The following is a 19,819-nucleotide window of genomic DNA, read 5'->3' on the forward strand; positions in this document are numbered from 1 at the left end:
AGTCTCTTCCTGCACCACCCACACCCCTTTCCCCCCCAAGAATTGTCAGTCCACTCCCTTTCCATGCCCCTGATTCTATTACATTCACCAGTTCTGTTCATCAGATTTTTAATGCATTTGATTTTTAGATTCACTTGTTGATACATATGTATTTGTTGTCACTTTGTTGTTCATAATTTTTTATCTTCAGCCTTTTCTTCTCTCTCTTTTTAAAGAATACCCTTCAGCATTTCATATAATACTGGTTTGGTGGTGATGAACTCCTTTAGCTTTTTCTTGTCTGTGAAGCTCTTTATCTGACCTTCAATTCTAAATGATAGCTTTGCTGGATAAAGTAATCTTGGTTGTAGGTTCTTGGTATTCATCACTTTGAATATTTCTTGCCACTCCCTTCTGGCCTGCAAAGTTTCTGTTGAGAAATCAGCTGACAGTCATATGGGTACTCCCTTGTAGGTAACTGACTGTTTTTCTCTTGCTGCTTTTAAGATTCTCTCTTTGTCTTTTGCCCTTTGCATTTTAATTATGATCTATAGATTGCTTTGGGTAGTATGGACATTTTAATGATGTAGATTCTACAAATCCATGAACACGGTATGTTCTTCCATCTGTTTCTGTCTTCGTCTATCTCTTTTTTCACTGTCCTGTAGTTTTCCGAGTACAGGTCTTTTACCTGCTTAGGTAAGTTTATTCTTAGGTATCTTAATTTTTTTGGTGCGATGGCAAATGGGATTGTTTTTTAATCTCTCTTTCTGTAAGTTCACTATTGGTGTATAAAAATGCCATAGATTTCTTGGCCTTAATTTTGTATCCTGCTACATTGCCAAATTCATTTATTAAGTCTAATAATTTATTGATGGAGTCTTTAGTGTTTTCTATGTACAGTATCATGTCATCTGCAAATAATGACATTTTCACATCTTTTTTTCCAATTTGAATACCTTTTATTTCTTCTTCTTGTCTAATTGCTATGGCTAGCACTTCCAGTATTATGTCAAACAGGAGTAGTCAAAGTAGGCATCCCTGTCTTGTTCCTGTTCTTAGGTGAAATGGTTTTAGTTTTTGCCCATTGAGTATGATGTTGGTTATAGGTTTGTCGTATAAGGCTTTTATTATGTTGAGGTATGATCCCTCTATTTCCACTTTGCTGAGAGTTTTTATCAAGAAAGGGCGTTGGATTTTGTTAAATGCTTTTTCTGCATCAATTAATATGACTATGTGATTTTAATCTCTCAATTTGTTTATGTGATGTATCACTTTTATTGATTTGCGGATATTGTATTATCCTTCCACCCTGGGATAAATCCTGCTTGGTTATGGTGTATGATTTTTCTGATGTAGTGCTGGATCTTTTTTGCTAGAATTTGTTGGGGATTTTGGCATCTCTGTTCATGAGGGATATTGGTAATTCTCTTTGGGTTGTCTTTTTCTGGTTTTGGTATTAGGGTAATACTGGCTTTATAGAATGAGCTCGGAAGTGTCCCTTCCTCTTGTATTTTTTGGAATAGTTGGAGGAGGATAGGTTTTAGTTCTTTGAATGTTTGGTAAAACTCCCCAGTGAAGCTGCCTGGCCCCAGGCTTTTGTTTGCTGGAAGCTTTTCGATGACTGCTTCAATTTCCTCCATAGTTATTGGCCTATTGAGATTTTTAGATTCTTCCTGATTGAGTTTTGGAAGGTTGTATTTTTCTAGGAATATCTCCATTTCCTCTAGGTTATCTAGTTTGTTGGAGTAGAGTTGTTCATAGTATTTTTTTTTTTAACAATCTTTTGTATTTCTGTGGGGTCTGTTGTTATTTCGCCTCTTTCATTTCTGATTTTGTTATTTGGGTCCTCTCTCTGTGCTTCTTGGTGAGCCTGGCTAGATGTTCATCAATCTTGTTTATCCTTTTAAAGAACCAGCTCTTGGTTTCATTGATTTTTTTTTTTTTTGTATTGATTTTGTTGTTGTTTTTGTTTTGGTCTCTATGTCATTTATTTCTGCTCTGATCTTTATTATCTTCTTCCTTCTGCTCACTGTGGGCTTTCCTTATTGCTCTCTTTCTAATTGTTTAAGTTATAGAGTTAGATGATTTATTAACATTTTTTCTTTTTTTTTTTAGGTAGGCCTATAGAGCTATAAACTTCCCTCTCAGGACTTCTTTCACTGTGTCCCATAGATTTTGGATTGTTGTGTTTCCATTTTCATTCATTTCCAGAATGTTTTTAATTTCTTCTTTAATCTCTTTGGTAATCCAGTCATTGTTTAATAGCCTGTATTCAGCTTCCAAGTGTTTGCATTTTTTTATTGTTTTAATTGTAGTTTATTTCTAATATTATGCCATTGTGGTCTGAGAACATCCTTGATATGATTTCAGTCTTCTTGAATTTGGAGAGACTTTGCCTGTGACCCAATATGTGGTTTATCTTTGACAAATGTCCCATGTGCACTTGAGAAAAATGTATATTCCGTAGCTTTGGGGTGAAATGTTCTGAAGATGTCAATTAAGTCCATCTGATATAGTGAGTCATTTAGGATTGCTGTTTCTTTGCTGATTTTTTGTCTAGAGGATTTATCCAGTGATGTCAGTGGGGTATTAAAGTTCCCTACTATGATTGTATTGTTGTTGATCTCTCCCTTGATATCTTCCAGGAGTTATTTTTTTATGTATTTGGGTGCTCCTGCATTGGGTGTATATATGTTTTCCAGGGTTATATCCTCTTGTTGTATCGATTTCTTTAGTATTATGAGGTGGCCTTCCTTATCTCTTGTTATGGCCTTTTTGAGGTCTATTTTGTCAGATGTAAGTATTGCTACCCCAGCTCTTTTTTAATTTCCGTTTGCCTGAAAGATATTTTTCCATCCCTTCACTTTCAGTCTGTGTGAGTCCCTTATTCTGAGGTGGGTCTTTTGTAGACAGCATATATATGGGTCATGTTTTCTTATCCATTCAGCCACTCGATGTCTTTTGATTGGAGCATTTAGTCCGTTTACGTTTAATGTTATTATGGATAGGTACTTGTTTGTAGCCATTTCTACTTTTTGTGGCTGTTTTCTTCTTCCCTTTTTATGTATTCTTTTTACACCAGTCCCTTTAGAATTTCTTGCATTGCTGGCTTGGTGGTGATACACTCCCTTAGCCTTTTTTTGTCTGTGAAGATCCTTATTTCCCCTTCAATTTTGAATGATAGCCTTGCTGGAGAGCGTATTCTTGGATTCAGTTCCTTGCTTTGCATCACTTTGTAAACGTCCTTTCATTCCTTTCAGGCCTGATGTGTTTCTGTTGAGAAATCATTTGATAATCTAATGGGGGATTCCTTGTATGTAACTTTCTGTCTCTCTCTTGTAGCCTTTAAGATTCGTTTTTTAAAAAAAACTTTTCTTTTTTTTGCTTAAAATATTACAGAGTAGTACATTTGTCTCCTTTTTTCCCCTCTTGACCTTCCCCCAGCCTCCCCTACCCCCCAGTGTCCTGTGTCCATTGGTTATGCTTATATGCATGCATGCAAGTCCTTTGGTTGATCTCTTACGCCCCCCCCCCCCAACCCTCCCCAGCCTTCCTGCTGTAGTTTGACAGTCTGTTTCATGCTGCTCTGCCTCTGTAACTATTTTTGTTCATCAGTTTATAATGGTCTTTATTATCCATAATTGAGTGAGATCATGTGGTATTTTTCTTTCACTGACGGGCTTATTTCACTTAGCATAATGCTCTCCAGTTCCATCCATGCTGTTGCAAATGGTAAGAATTCCTTCTCTTTTGCAGCAGCATAGTATTCCATTGTGTATATGTACCACAGTTTTCTAATCCATTCATCCGTTGATGGGCACTTAGGTTGTTTCCAAATCTTAGCTATGGTAAATTGTGCTGCTATGAACATAGGGATGCATATACTCTTTCTGATTGGTGTTTCTGATTTCTTGGGATATATTCCTAGCAGTGGGATCAATGGGTCAAATGGGAGTTCCATTTTTAACTTTTTGAGGAAACTCCATACTGTCTTCCATAGTGGCTGCACCAGTCTGCATTCCCACCAGCAGTGCACGAGTGTTCTTTTTCTCCGCATCCTCTCCAGCACTTGTCGTTTTTTGATTTGTTGATGATAGCCATTCTGACAGGTGTGAGATGGTACCTCATTGTTGTTTTGATTTGCATCTCTTGGATGATTAGTGACTTGGAGCATGTTTTCATATGTCTCTTGGCTTTCTGAATGTCCTTTTTTGAAAAGTGTCTATTTAGGTCCTTTGCTTATTTTTTGATTGGATTGTTTATCTTCCTTTTGTTAAGTTGTATGAGTTCCCTATAAATGTTGGAGATTAAACCCTTATCGGTGATAACATTGGCAAATATGTTCTCCCATGCAGTGGGCTTTCTTGTTGTTTTGTTGATGGTTTCTTTTGCTGTGAAGAAGCTTTTTATTTTGATGTAGTCCCATTTGTTTATTTTCTCTAGTTTCCAATGCCCTAGGAGCTGTATCAGTGAAGAAATTGCTTTGGCATATGTCTGAGATTTTGTTGCCTTTGGATTCCTCTAGTATTTTTATGGTTTCCCGTCTTACATTTAAGTCCTTTATCCATTTTGAGTTTATTTTTGTGCATGGTGTAAGTTGGTGGTCTAGTTTCATTTTTTTTTCATGTATCTGTCCAATTTTCCCATCACCATTTATTGAAGAGACTGTCTTGACTCCATTGTATGTTCTTGCCTCCTTTGTCAAATATTAATTGAGCATATTGGTTCGGGTCGATAAGATTCTCTTTGTCCTGAACATTTGCCATCATAATTACAATGTGTCTTGGTGTGAGTCTTTTCAGATTCATCTTGTTTGGGACTTTTTTTTGCTTGTGTGACTTTTTTCTTCCCCCCACATCAGGGAAGTTTTCTGACATTATTTCTTCAAATAGGTTTTCTAACCCTTGTTCCTCTCTTTGTCGTTCTAGCACCCCTATTATTTGTATGTTGCTTCGTTTCTCGTTGTCCCAAAGCTCCCTTAGCCTCACCTCCTGTCTTTTAATTTTTTTTTCCAATTGCAGTTCTGTTTGGGTGTGTTTTGCTTCCCTGTCTTCTAATTTGCTAATTCGGTCCTCCACTTCTGTTCTGTTGAAAGTTTCCACTCTTTTAAATTGTAGCTATATCACTCTTTATTTCTTCTTGATTCTTAAGTTGTTGATTTTTTATCTATTCAGTTTATGAACTGAATGGCCCTTATGCTGAATTCTTTTTCTTACATATTGCATTTATCCGTTTCACTTAGCTCCTTTTCCAATGATTTCTCATTTATTTCCTTTGGGGTTTTCTTTGTCTCCCCATTTTTTTCTCTCACTGAAGGATCTAGGTGTTGAGTCGTGCGGGGGCTGCTCCTCGGGCGGCAGTGGCTCCTTAGTCAGTGGCTGCTCCTTGGGCGGTTGTGACAGCAGCTGCTCCTCAGTTGGCTGTGGCTCCTCTGGTGGGTGTTGCTTGCAGCAGTAGTGGCTCCTCTGGCTGGTAGGGGCAGGCTGCTTGCACAGCTGCTGCTCCTTGGACGGGGGCGGGTTGCTCATGAGGCCGCTGCTCCTCTGATGGGGATGGGCTATGCGTGGCTATTGCTCCTTGGACGGGGGTGGGCTTCTTGCGTGGCCGCTGCTCCCCAGATGGGGGCGGGCTGCTTGCGGGCCTGCTGCTCCTTGTATGGGTGTGGGCTGCTCGCGTGGCTGCTGCTCCTCGGATGGGGATGGGCTGCTTGCGTGGCTGCTGCTCGCGTGGCTACTGCTCTTTGGATGGGGGTGGGCTGCTCACGGGGTTGCTTCTTCTTGGATGAGGGCGTGCTGTGCGTGGCTGCTGCTCCTTGGACAGGCACAGGCTGTGTGGGTGTGCTGCTGCTCGGACGGTGGTGGGCTGCTTGCATGGATGCTGCTCTTTGGTTGAGGGTGGGCTGCTTGTGTGGCTGCTGCTCCTCAGACAGGGGTGGGCTGCTCACACAGCTACTGCTCACATGGTCGCGGAGCCTTTGGCTAAGGCGCTGGGCTGGCCAGAGGGAAGCACGCTTTGTTATCACAGGAGCCCATGACTGGGGTGGCTGGAGTCTCGGTGACCGTGGGACCACAGCCGAGGCAGGAGGTCACTTGTGGGGGTGCCCGTAGAGTCCCAGGTGGTGTCTGAGGGCACCCTGAATGAAGGTGAGGCTGCACTCCCAGTCGCAGCAGCTTCCCCCTTCAAGAAGGTGTGGCCTCTGTGGAAGAGCCAGCCACCCCAGGACTGTTTGCAATGGTATCAGAGTCCGCCTGGCTTGGTGAGCCCAGTCTGCCTGCCCCTGAATGTCCTGCGGGATCTAACTGTCCCCCACTCTCCTACACGTCCATACACTCTCCTTTCGCTCCCTCACTCGCTCACGCTCTCTCCCTCACTGCCACCATCTTCCTGCTTCTGTAGTTGGGTCTGTAGTTGGGTCTGGAGTGTTATTGACCTGTTCGTTGATGGAGTCTCCTCTCTGGGTTTCTGGGTATGTGGCTTGCAAACAGGACAAAATGCAACTCGACAAGACATGACACAAAGAGTACAAAACATGAATGTACTCATGACAATGGTAACGTCAATGGTAACGTCAATATAAGTGACCCCCAGAGAAAAGAGAATTAGGGGAGAGAAAAGAGAGCACAAATGGTATCAAGGATAGCAAAAAGGGTATGAGAGAAAAGAAAAAGGTAGAAAAAGGAAAAAAAGACATATACATGGGGAGAAAACACCACAGAACAAACAGATAAACCAAAAAATGCAAACACCAAACACCCAGAAAAGAAGGTGGGGGCAGAATCTGTAGAGGCTGAGCTTATTTACAGAAAGTAAGGTTAAGGAATTGGATGAATATGGGGAGGGCCTCAGTTCAGTTTAGAGGAAGTAGAAAGAGGATGAGTGGATAAGAAGAAAGAAAGAGAAAGAAGAAGAAACAATGAAAAAAATTAATTTAAAAATAGGATAAAATAAAAATAAACAAAAATAGAATTATGAAAAAATAATGTGAAAAGAAATAAAAAATAAACAAATGAAAAAAGGAAAATAAAGAGAAAGAAAAAAAGATAACAAAATAGTAATAAAATGAAAAAGTGAAGTGTTGTTCATTTCCGCTGAGTTTTAATGCCCCATGGGGGCTGGTTTAAGATCCCACTCTTCTGTATTGTCTGGCACTTCTCAATTTCCTGTTAGATTGTTGAAGTTCCAAGCTGTCCACCACTCTTCTGTTTGTGTCTTTCTCCACAGCTTTGACTGCCAGCTGGTGGGACCAATCTGCCCACTTTGCCTGTCTGCCCACTTTCAATCCTAATCTCTTAAGCAGCTTTTTCTGACAGGGCTATAGTTGGGGAGGTTGCTGGGACTGAACAGCCTCTCTTCAGGCCAGTCCCTGAGGGATTTCAAGGATTCTTCAGATTTTTTTTTTTTTTGTATCCTTTGTACCACTCAAGGGTGTAGCTGGGGTGTGGCTGTATTGGTTGCCTGAAGACTGCAGGGAGGGGCTATCTTTTCAGGAGAAAATGGCTGCTTAGGTCTAGTGTGTCAGGTGTGTCTCAGTGCCAGACCCCCGGCCACCTCTCCCTGAGCTGCTCTTCTCCCCAGCCTCTCCCCAGACTCCACAAGTCCGCACCTCCACTTGCACCTCAGCCATGGGTGAGTGTTTGTATTTGAAAGGTCCTTTGAACCTGGTTTAGCAAATTAAAGCAAAGACCAAAAAGAGGGGAAAGAGCTGCGCCACTGTGAACCCCTCTCCCCCCAGCGTGGCATGGCTTGGGCAGTTGTTCAGACTGCCCCCTCCGGGCTCAGCCTCTTCTGGCTATGGGCTTAGGTCTAGAATCCCCTGCCGCCAGCAGCCCTGTGGACTTCCTTTCCACAGTCAGATGTTACGCCTGTCCCAAGGGACGCGGCCTCGGAGCCATGTGGCTTCCTTCTGACTCTCTGGGCCTGGAGGTCTCGCAACTCTCTCCAACCCAGATCCCTGATTTTACCGTTCTCCAGGCATCCTCTGCCCTTCCTGGCTGCGAATTGTTTCACCAGCTGTGTCTACTTCGCCAGTTCGGGGTGGATGTTATTCAATTTAGTTGCTCCTTCTATCTGCTCTGGGACAAGGCTCGGCACATGCCTGCCTATTCAGCCCCCATTTTGTCTCCCTACTTCTATCCAAGTTTTTTGACTGAGAGGTATTTCATTACTTTTAAAAATCATGAATGGGCCCTAGCAGTTTGGCTAGAGTATCGGCCCGAAGACTGAAGGGTTGTGGGTTTGATTCTGGTCAAGGGCACGTACTTCAGTTGCAGGCTCAATCCCCGGCCGTGTTCGGGGTGTGTGTGGGAGGCAACCAGTCGATATATGTCTCTCTCTCATTGATGTTTCTCTGTCTCTCCCCCTCTCTTCCATTCTCTCTAAAAAAATCAATGCAAAAAATATCCTTGGGTGAGGATTAATAACAACAACAAAAAATCATGTGTGGATTTCAATTTGATGGTATGCCTTTCCTTGATAATAAGTTTTTCCTGTAACTGTTGATAGTGATAGATTTGCTGATACTGAATTATCCTAATATTCCTGGGAGACACACTACTTGGCCATCATAATTCTTTTGCCGCTGATGGGTTTAGTTTGCTAAATTATTTGTTTAGGAAGTTTAAATCTCTGCTATAAGTGAGATTTATCCACACAATTTTTTTCCTTTGTGCTGTTCTGGTTTGTTTTTGGTATCAGTTATTAGAATAAAACAACTTGACATTTTGGTGGAATTTGTCTTAAAGTTTTTGTCTCAAATGCGTAAACAGAAGTGTTAGTGTTATTTTTTTTTAATTTCTAATAACCATTAGCATTAACTGTTGGCAGGTCTGTGTAGCATTCGGATTATTTTCATTTTGGGAACAAAACATATAGCAAACTTTTGGGAACAAAACATATTTCCTGATAATGTTGGAGTGATCAATTTCCTTAAACTTGGTGTAAACAACTGTTTTTATATTTAGTAAATTATTTTAGAGTTTAAATCATGAAGGACGATCCTTTAAGTAAATGACTTGAACCTATTAGAAATGAAACAGATTTTATTGACCTGTTCAGTAAATACAAAGCTAACCAAAGAAATCAAAGAACTTATAATTGGAGGAAGTTCTACTTCAGATAATGTGAAAAGGTATGATCGTAAGAGTAGAGTTGACAGACAAATTTAGGATTGAGACTAGATCCTACAGATCTGCCATGTGGGATTCATGTCAGCTTGTTTTGGAGTTTTAGTACATTCCATTTGAAAGAGAGAGCCAGCCAGAATAACAGCAGATCTCTCAGTCCCATAATTGAAAAACATTCCCGATTTTCCCCATTTGTAACTGTCAATTTGCCCTCTTTTTAATCCCAAAGTAAGATTTTTAAGCCTGTTAATAGGAACTCAAGTTTTGATAGTATATGCTTATATACTAGTAATAACAAATATTTACAGATGGAAAAAGGGAACATCTGTTTACTCATTCTCCACCTAAACTTTTCAGAGCATGCGTGCATAAATATGTGATTATATGTATGTGTGTATATAGATAAGATTTTTAAAAATATTTGCTACAAGTTCATCTATCTATATAAAAGGCTAATATGTTAAGTGTCCCTCCCACTGTCTGACTGGTTGCTGTGACGTGCACTGACCACCAGGGAGCAGACGCTCTACGCAGGAGCTGCCATGACCCACACAGAGAAATGGCACCGCGGACCTAACGCCCACAAAGCAACATTTGGCTTCCCCCAAGTGGGACATGGGCCCCACCACCACACCGGAGCGACACCTCACCAAATTCCAGCCAACGCTGCCAAGATGCCATAGCGCAAAATGCGGCCCACAGCCCAGCCCAGCCCAGCCCGGAAACCGTTCCAGTGGGCTCTGGGTAATGACAACACGTAGTAATGCCCGGCTTCCTCTGCCTAGCGATGACTAGCCTCCTTGCATTTTCTTCAGCCCAGGAACATGACTTACTTTATAGCCAGGTGCAAACATTTCACACTTCAACCAAATGTCTGTGAAGCATTTTCCTGTGCTTCATCTCATTTGATCCTCACAGAAGTTTTGGAGTAGGTAGATAGTAGACTTGGTGGAATCCTATTTTCTTTTCATTAGCTGGAAAATGGAGATTTAGAAACTTGACCCGACTGAAAAGAAGTAAGAAATGGTGGACCTTGAAAATGACTTCAGGTTTTCTCATTGCACAGAATATAGTCAAACACTGCTGCAGTTAAATATTTTACCCTTTGTTCTCCCTGCGTGATCTACAATAATAATCTGCTTCGTGTTGATATTTACTGCTGTGTTGCTGTCAATTACCTGAAAGAGAAGTTGGGGTGCTTCACTGGGCTGGAAAAAGTTTAGCTAAATCAGAAAGCAGGTCTAATTAAGCAAGTTTATTATCCTATCTAATAATAGACAGACATGGTAATTAACCATACCTCCGACACGCTTCCCATTGGCTAATCAGGGCGATATGCAAATTAACTGCCAACCAAGATGGCGGCCGGCAGCCAGGCAGCTGAAGCAAACATGAGGCTTGCTTGCTCCAGTGATGGAGGAAACCAAGGTTCCCGTCCTGCCGCTGTCGGCCTCTGAGCTGCACTCTAAGAAACAGTGTTGCAATTATAGAAGCTAAACAAACCCCAGAAACCTGCTTTCAGTCAGCTGGGCCTCAGAGCTGGAGCTGCAACAGTGTTTCAATTATAGAAGCCAAACAAACCCAGATACCTGCTTTCAGCAGCCAAGGTCTCAGAGCTGGAGCCGAGCCTCAGAGCTAAAGCCGGCTCTCAGTTCCAGTGACAGCCATAGAAGGTAAATAAATCCCAGAATAAAAAAGAAAAAAGAAAAAAAAGAGAGGTTGGGAGCTTCAGTCACCCGCCAGCCTGAAAACGGCCCTCAGCCCCTCACCCAGACTGGCCAGGCACCCCAGTGGGGACCCCCTCCCTGAAGGGGGTGTGACCAGCTGCAAACAGCCATCATCCCCTCATCCAGGCTGGCCAGGCACCCTAACGGGACCCCCACCCTGATCCAGGACACCCTTCAGGGCAAATCAGCCGGCCCCCACTCGTGCACCACGCCTCTATCCTATATAGTAAAAGGGTAATATGCAAACTGACCCTAACAGCAGAAAGACTGGGATTGACTGGTCACTATGACACACACTGACCACCAGGGGGCAGACGCTCAATGCAGGAGCTGCCCTCTGGTGGTCAGGGCACTCTCACATGGGAGGAGCTGTGCTCAGCCACAAGCCAGGCTGATGGCTGCCAGTACAGCGGTGGTGGTGGGAGCCTCTCCTGCCTCCTCAGCAGCGCTAAGGATGTCCAACTGCAGTTTAGGCCTGCTCCCCACTGGCAAGTGGACATCCCCCGAGGGCTGCCAGGCTGCCAGAGGGATGTCTGATTGCCATCTTAGGCCCAATCCCCCCGGGGAGCGGGCCTAAGCCAGCAGGTGGTCATCCCCTGAGGGGTCCCAGACTGTGAGAGGGCACAGGCTGGGCTGAGGGACCTCCCCTCCCCCCGAGTGCACAAATTTTTGTGCACCGGGCCTCTAGTATATCTATAAAAGGCCAAGTTGACTTAGACATGCACAATACATATAAAGCTCTCTCTGGTGCCAATCACATGAGTGTGTTTTGATCTGTCATTGTCAATTGTGAATTTGGTTGACACTTCTATTATAGAGAAAGGGCGAATAGCGATTTCAAAATATTTCTTTTAATTAATTTCCTTTCAATGTGCACAAATTCATGCACCGGGCCACTAGTATAAATATAGCTATGCCGTCTTTTTTTTTTCCCCCTAAGGCTTTTAGTATGCTTTGTGTATTGTTACATGGTCACTTGGTAATCGAATGGACAAAAATTGGTAAATGATTGTCTTAATAGTGAGATTTAAAATTTTTCTTGGTCATTTAATTTTGTTTCTTTCCCAAGGCATACTCATGTTCTTATTAATCAGTAGGCATTCTTCATGTTATAAATAGTAGTCTTATGTTGAGGGCACTTTTTCCTACTCTGTTACCCGTTATAACTTTAAAAAATATTTATCTTTTGATTTTGATAGCTGTCTTTTTCTTTATGACTACTGACTTTTGTGTCTTGGTTAAGAAGTTCTTTCCTATGTCAGCATTATAAACGCCCTCCTGTATTTTTTTCTAGTATTTTTATAGTTTTGTTTTTTCTTACTTAGTTTGTCCTATTGGAGAATATTACTGTTAACAGTTTAGGGACATAGAAATTGAACTTAAGTTGTTTTTTTTTTCATATAAAATATGCAGGTGTCTTAACACTTAATTGAATTTTCTGTTTGAAAATGCTACCAACCTTGCATATATTATATTTCCAAAAAATTCCGCCGAAGTTTCTATTCACCTCCATTGGACAGTCGATCTGTTCCAAAATAACATCACAGTTTTAATTATTTTTGTGTTACAGTGTTTTGATAATCTTGAATGTAAGACTACCTCAATTTTTTTTCTTTTTGGTCAGAATTCTCTTGGCTAATTTTGTGTATGTAGAGTTTTATTTTGGATTTTGTAAGTAGTAAAGGGATATATTTTATAAGAACAAAAATGTGAAGATCTCTGAGAAAATAATACTTACCCGGGATTTATTTTTCATGTGCTAGATAGTGTTTTAAGTGTTTTGTAAATATTGTTACAGAAGCAATTATACCTTCTTTCTCAGTGAGCAAAGTTAGCCTGATCGCATGAGTATAAAAAGAAAACAGTAGCAAGCCAACAACTATGTATTTTAGTAGAGACAATATAGATTGTGTATAGTATAGATTTGAGATACCAACCATGGTAATCTCCCTCCATGAACACACCCAGTTTGTATACACCCATATTTAGCATGGTTGACATTATAATGGTGTCCTGCTTTTTATAAATATGAGCATATCTCATATCATTAAAGTTCCTTTATAAATGTAATTAGCAAATGTTTATATCCTCCTCTTAATACTGTTTCAAAATCCATTTAACCTTTATAGGTATTTTATTTTATTACATTTTTCTTTTATAATTGTGATACATACAGAAGAGTATGTCAAATGAGTTATGGCACATAATAGTAACACTTGGGAACCGCCTAATTTCAACTAGAGACTTTTAATACTCATGCATGGAACTGTTGCTCTTTCCCTAAATATATTATACACTTACACAGTTATAGTAATATTGTGACCTATTTCTGATGACAATTCCCCTTCCCCCTTTAAGAGAAGGTTTTTTTAAACAGTGAAATTACTGGATTAAAAGTCATGAACATTTTAGGTTTTTACTGGAGCCACCTATCACTCCCACCAGTGGTACTCAAGAGGGCCAGTATTCCCTTACCAGCATTGGGTATTATACAGCAAATAAAATAGAAAACTTAATTTACTTGATAGAAAACTAATACCTTTTAATTTGCATTTCTTAAATCACTAGAGCCAAGTGGTTTTGAAATTTTTATTAGCTTTTTTCTAGTTAGATTTTTAAATTACTTTCTGCTAACTTTTAAAAAAAATGTTTGTTGTTATTTCAGAGAGAGGAAGGGAGAGGCAGAGAGAGATAGAAACATTAGTGATGAGAAAGACTCATTGATCAGCCCCCTCCTGCACGCACTGTCCCCCCTCCTCCCTACTAGGAATCAAGCCCGAAATCTGGGCATGAGCCCCACCAGGACCAGAAATTGAACCTAGGCCTCCAGGTTCATGGGTTGACGCTCAACCACTGGGTCACACTGGCTGGGTACTTTCTGTTAACTCTTTATATTAAGGGTATTAATCCTTTGTGGCAAATACATTTTCTCAGTTTATTCTCTTCATACTTCTGTGCTTTTTATTTATCTGAGTTTTACTTTTTAATATGTAGGCAGGTTCATTGGTCTTTCTCTTTATAATTTGAACAGTCCATCTCCATATGTAAAGTTAGTATATATTTTTACCATTTTAAACCTTTAAAATTATAATTTATCTCTCTGAACTTTATTTTTCATATATTGTGTCTTGAAGGTATAAATCTTATAATCAGTTAGGCAGTATTTCCAGTATTATTTTTGACTCATCATGCCTGTTTACCAAAAGTTTAAATTTCTGTGTGTACTAGGATCTATTTTGGACTGGTTTGCTAAATCAAACTTAGATGAATTTATCTGTGTAGTCCATTTCTTGGGATAAAGTATTCCTCTCAAACAGTGGTTCTCAACCTTCTGGCCCTTTAAATACAGTTCCTCAGGTTGTGACCCAACCATAAAATTATTTTTGTTGCTACTTCATTAACTGTAATGTTGCTACTGTTATGAATCGTAATGTAAATATCTGATATGCAGGATGGTCTTAGGCGACCCCTATGAAAGGGTCGTTCGACGGCCAAAGGGGTCGTGACCCACAGGTTGAGAACTGCTGCTCTAAAAGAACTTTGAAAAAAATTCTTATGTTAAAAGTGCCTAAGTACAAGTAATTCTTGTTTTATGGTTACTGCTAAAATTACCTTTTTTAAAAAAATTTTATTGATTTCAGAGAGGAAGTGAGAGGGAGAGAGAGAGATAGAAACATCAATGATGAGAGAGAATCACTAATGGGCTGCCTCCTGCACGCCCCACACAGGGGATCAAGTCCGCAACCCAGGCATGTGCCCCCGACTAGAATCGAACCCGGGACCCTTTAGTCCACCGGATGATTGCTCTGTCCACTGAGCCAAACCGGCCAGGGCTAAAATTACATTTTCTTAACACATTAAGCGCCAAGCCTGTTTTATCTTCCTTTCTGTTTAGCCCGTGATACCGATTTCACCAATATGCTGGCGGCTGGAGATCTGTGTAAGGTTGCGATAAGACTGCATGTATATTTTCAGATATTTTTCTTGTATTTATCGCAATCTGTACTCTGTATTCTTTTAGAAATGCTTTCTCTTCAGTCAGTTGTCTGTGGTTCGTGTTCCAGTGCAGTTTAAAGAATTTTTCTTTACCCATAACAGTGACAATGTCAGTAGAAGAAGCGTGTGAAAGCGATTCAAATGAAATTAGTTTTCCTAAAAAACGTCGTAGAGTCGTTCTTTTTTCGTCATCAGAGGATGAGGATGAGGATTTTGAAGAATGGCATGATCCGAGAGGTAATCAACCAAGAATTATGCCTTTCACCTATCTGTCTGGCTTTAGGATTGAAGACTTGAATGCAAAGTCATGTGCAACAGTAGAGAATTCTTATGAACTGTTTTTGCCTAATGAATTGTTTGAGGATGTCGCCAAACAGACGAACTTTATATGCGTCGCAAAAACTAGGGGTTGAAAACTCGCAGCGTTTGTGTAGGTGGACTGTGACAAACAAAAATGAAGTGAAAACATTTTTTAGGTTGATTCTATGGATGGGACTAGTTAGACTACCATCTTTACATTTATATTGGTCCCATGATCCTGCATATATGCAAACTTTCCCGAAAAAAATAATGTTGAGATATTGATTTGAAATATTATTACGAATGCTGCATTTTTCAGACAATAGGGAGACAGATATTTCCAATCGTTTATGCAAAATATAACTAACAACATGGAAATAAATTTCAAAAAAATATTATGATCCACCTAAAGCTATATGTATCGATGAATCTTTGATACCATTTTGTGGCCGCATAATATTTAGGCAATATTTAAAACAAAAACACCACAAATATGGTATTAAATTATTTAAGTTGTCCTGCGGATCTGGGTACACGTATGCTTTTCGTGTATATGCAGGGAAAAGTTTAGAAAAAGAAAATATGGCACCAACTAATGTTGTAATGTCTCTTTGTAGAGATGTATTCAATAAGGGACACATGTTGTACACAGACAACTAGTACACGAGTTTAGATTTAGCATATAAATTACTCGATAATAATACTCATTTACTAGGAACATTATGTTCAAGTCGACGGGGAAATCCTCATGAAGTAACGTCAAAGAAACTAAAACGGGGAGAAATTATAGCAAAAGAGAACAAAAAAGGAATAACCAGTTTAAAATGGAAAGATAAGCGGGACATCTTACTTCTTTCAACAAAACATACGTCAGAGATGGTGAATGTTGAAAATTGATCAGGTCACTTCTTGAAACCAAAAATTGTAGTGGGTTATAATGCAGGAAAAGCAGCAGTTGATATATCTGATCAAATGAATGCCTATAATAATCCGTTACAAAAACCCACGAAATGGTATAAAAAGCTAGCCTTCGAGCTCCTACTAAATACTGCTGTTCTCAGTGCTCATATTTTATTTAAAAATATTAGCAAGAAGAATATGAGTATCACAGAATTTCGGAAGAAATTATCTGTCCATCTAACAAATTGTCAGGATGAAGAAATTCCAAGTAGCAGTACTGTAAATATACCTCAAATATCTTGTCACAAACTGCAACAAAAAACTGGAAGAGTGTCTAAAGTTTGAAGATATTGTAAAAAATGCTATGAAGATAATGCAGCACGATTTGGACGAGATATTGCTAGAAAGTTGAGAAAACAAGTTATAACACTCTGTGAAACCTGCACAGGACAACCATTTTTGTGTATACCATGTTTTAATAATATTCATTAAAATTTTTTTGGTAACAAGTAATATTTAGGTCAGCGGTTCTCAACCTGTAGGTCGCGACCCCTTTGGCGGTCGAACGACCCTTTCACAGGGGTCGCCTAAGACCATCCTGCATATCAGATATTTACATTACAATTCATAACAGTAGCAACATTACAGTTATGAAGTAGCAACGCAAATAATTTTATGGTTGGGTCACAACATGAGGAACTGTATTTAAAGGGCCAGAAGGTTGAGAACCACTGATTTAGGTACATTCTTTTATGATCTCCAAATTATTTAAAATTTATTAATAGAAGAATATAATTTTTTAAATTGTATATCGTCAGTCAACAGTGATTGACACGGCCTGAACGAAAAGTACACTGTGAGGTCCGGACAGAAAGTATAGTGTCAGTCACCGGTGGCTGACATGGCTGCGTAACATGTTAATCTTTATATCCTTAGGTACTAACTATTTTTAAAAAAATATATATTTTATTGATTTTTTTTACAGAGAGGAAGGGAGAGGGATAGAGGGTTAGAAACATTGATCAGCTGCCTCCTGCACACCCCCTACTGGGGATGTGCCCGCAACCAAGGTAGATGCCTTTGACCAGAATCAAATCTGGGACCCTTCAGTCCGCAGGCTGACGCTCTATCCACTGAGCCAAATCGGCTAGGGCAGGTACTAACTATTAAATTTAAAATAGAAAACACCAAGAATGGGAGTGGGTAATAGAAATGATATTGATAACCTTTTTAAGTAAGAAAGCTCATTTGTTCCTAGGAAAGGGAGGGATTTTTGAAGCCTTTTGAAGTAACACTTGAGACTGTCCTCCATGTTCATGTTGTATAATCTATGGACAATGTTTAGCTGAATTAGGCTGTAGTCTTTTGTCCTTAGTGGATTGTTTGAAAAGTGGGGGTGTTATCATTTCTTTCTCCAGGGTAAATTTAAGGTAGAAGATTTGTTCATTAAAGTTGTAGAGTTTACTGACCTTGAGCCATAATTTGTCTTTATGAGCAAAGCAAATCTTTTATTAGTGTCTTGTTTTCCTACTCATGTTCTGCTTATTGGACTTTATCTGGGAACTTTAATCACCATATTAACTTTCCTTCTTTAGGAGGAATAAAGCAGTTATATTCCTTAGTAAAAACTCTAAATTGGGAAGATATAAAAGCCAACCAACTCTTACCACAGGCTGTTAGCACTAAAATCACAGGTTTAAAATCATATTAACTTGAGTGTCATTCCTTTGCCAGGTGGCTAAAACAGAGTCTTGAGATTTTTTGTTTTTGTCCCCATTCCCCCTTTCCCCAGGATTGATTCCCCTCCTGTCTTTAAGTTCATATATCGGTTGTGAAAGTTAACACAAGGGCTGGGTAAATGCCATATTCTGTGTAGGTCCCTATGAATTGGGAATGCTTCTCTCACATCTGCAAAAAAATGAATGTTGGGAATTTGAGTATTATTCTTAAATCTAAATTGATAAATTCTTTGATAATCAAAGTATTACCTTTTTTTAAAAGGCTTTCTGTTTTTTTTGTGTAGCTCTTGAGAGTTTTTTCTAAATAGGGGTGTTATTCATGTATATTGGATTCAATGTTTTACGATAAAAATCATGTTGAGATTTGCTGATGCTTTGCTTATATCGATTAATAGAAATACATAGAATTACTTATACTTTTTAATTACTGGATCTAGAGTTTCCTTTGCTAAGATGTCCCCAGCTTAGATAATCTCAGTGTTTGAGCTAGAAGGTGATGTGATCTTTTCAGTTAACTATTGGACAGATGAAAGACTGAGGCCCAGAGGTTGAAGGGTTGCCCAGAGTCACACTGGTCTGTCAGAGAGCTGAGCCCAGCTATTCAGTATTTTCACTTCCAGCAGTTTGGTTATAAAATGTCTCGTAGTGGTTCTCTTGGAGTTTGTTGATTTTCTTGGATTTGTAGATTGCTATCTTTCCTTGAATTTGGATAGTTTTTGGACCTTATTTCTTCAAATAATCTTTCTATCCCTTTCTTCTGGGACATCTATAATTTGTTGGTCCATTTGATGGTATCTCCTTAGTTATGTTTGCTCTGTTCATTTTTCTTAATTTATTTTATGCTTTTCTGACTTAGTAAAAATTGTCCTATCTTTTAGGTTCATCAGTTCATTTTTCTACTTGCTCAAATCTGCTGTAGAAACCTTCTTGTGAAATTTTTAATTCAGTTCTTATACTTTTTAGCTCTAGATATTTATTTGGTTCTTTTTTATCATTTCTGTTTCTTTATTTTGTGTATAAATCATTTTTTAAATTTCTTTTAGTTCTCTGTCCATGTTTTTCTTTAGCATATTTAAGATAGTTGTTTTAAAATACTATTGTCTAGTCCTGGCCAGTGTGGCTCAGTTGGTTGAGAGGCATCCCATGCATCAAAAGGTCGCTAGTTCAACCGGTCAGGGCATATGCTCAGGTTGCAGGTTTGATCCCCAGTATCTTTCTCACATAAATGTTTTCTCTCTCTCCCTTCCTCTCTCTCTAAACTCAATGAAAACATTTAAAAAAAATAAATTTTTTGTTTTGTTTTAGTAAATCCAATGTCATGGCTTATTCATTGTTGGTTCACTATTTGATATATGGCAACTGAAGTCTCTGTCCCTTAGCTTGTGTTCAGCTAGTGTTTTGATGGATACTTCTTTGGATGCCTGGAACTGGACAAACAAAGCACAACCTCTCCTAGTCTTTGCATATTGGCTCTGTGACAGGGCACTCTTTCAACACTTAGGTTTGCACTGAAGTGAAAGTTGCAGGTCTTCTAAGGTCTTTTCTGAGCATGCATCTTGCCTTGGGCGTGTGTATGGCTTTCTATCCCCACTTACAGTGCTTTTGAATGTCCTGATTTCTCCCCAGCTTTTCTTACAGGCTTTATGGAGTCTCTTTAACCATAATCTTTTGCTCTGGGTGTCTGTAGGTTGTTGTTAGTTCACTTGTAGTGGTTTTGAGCAATGCCACTTCTCTGGCCTAAGTTCAAGTGTCTTGTGTCAATCCTGTAGGTAACCTGTCTGATTAGAACATAACCTACAATGATTTGTGAATGAAGACTGCTCTGCTCTTTTTAGAACCAGAAATCAGGGGCCCACACTGGGCATGCAAGCTGCCTTTAAGACTGCTGGGAGCATGATGAGGAAGAACAAGTAGCACAAAGCTTTCCTACTTTTTCATGATGCAGTGTTCACTTGTTTGCCATAAACTTGTTGATTTCTTTCCAGGGTTCTGACAAAGTTGGTTCTAACAGTTTCTGCTTGTTTTTTGATGTTTTGGGAGTGGCGGGGGGGGG

The 19,819-nt window shown here is 39.7% G+C and overlaps 1 protein-coding gene across 2 annotated transcripts in view; it reads left to right on the plus strand.

Annotated features, from left to right (window-relative positions):
- The window catches only part of CDYL (chromodomain Y like), a 235,400-nt gene that overhangs the window by 52,832 nt on the left and 162,749 nt on the right, over positions 1 to 19,819 (plus strand). The window contains exon 1 of one of the 2 annotated variants that reach the window (XM_023763005.1): positions 15,017 to 15,064. The exons of the other annotated variant lie outside the window; for it this stretch is intronic. Within the exon in view, the coding sequence (XP_023618773.1) occupies positions 15,026 to 15,064 (39 nt within the window). The 5' untranslated portion in view covers positions 15,017 to 15,025. Of the gene's footprint in view, positions 1 to 15,016; positions 15,065 to 19,819 lie in introns of those variants that run through there. 2 annotated transcript variants of the gene reach the window in all.

This window comes from Myotis lucifugus, unplaced genomic scaffold (assembly GCF_000147115.1).
Source record: "Myotis lucifugus unplaced genomic scaffold, Myoluc2.0 scaffold_272, whole genome shotgun sequence".
In the NCBI taxonomy this organism is placed as follows: domain Eukaryota; kingdom Metazoa; phylum Chordata; class Mammalia; order Chiroptera; family Vespertilionidae; genus Myotis; species Myotis lucifugus.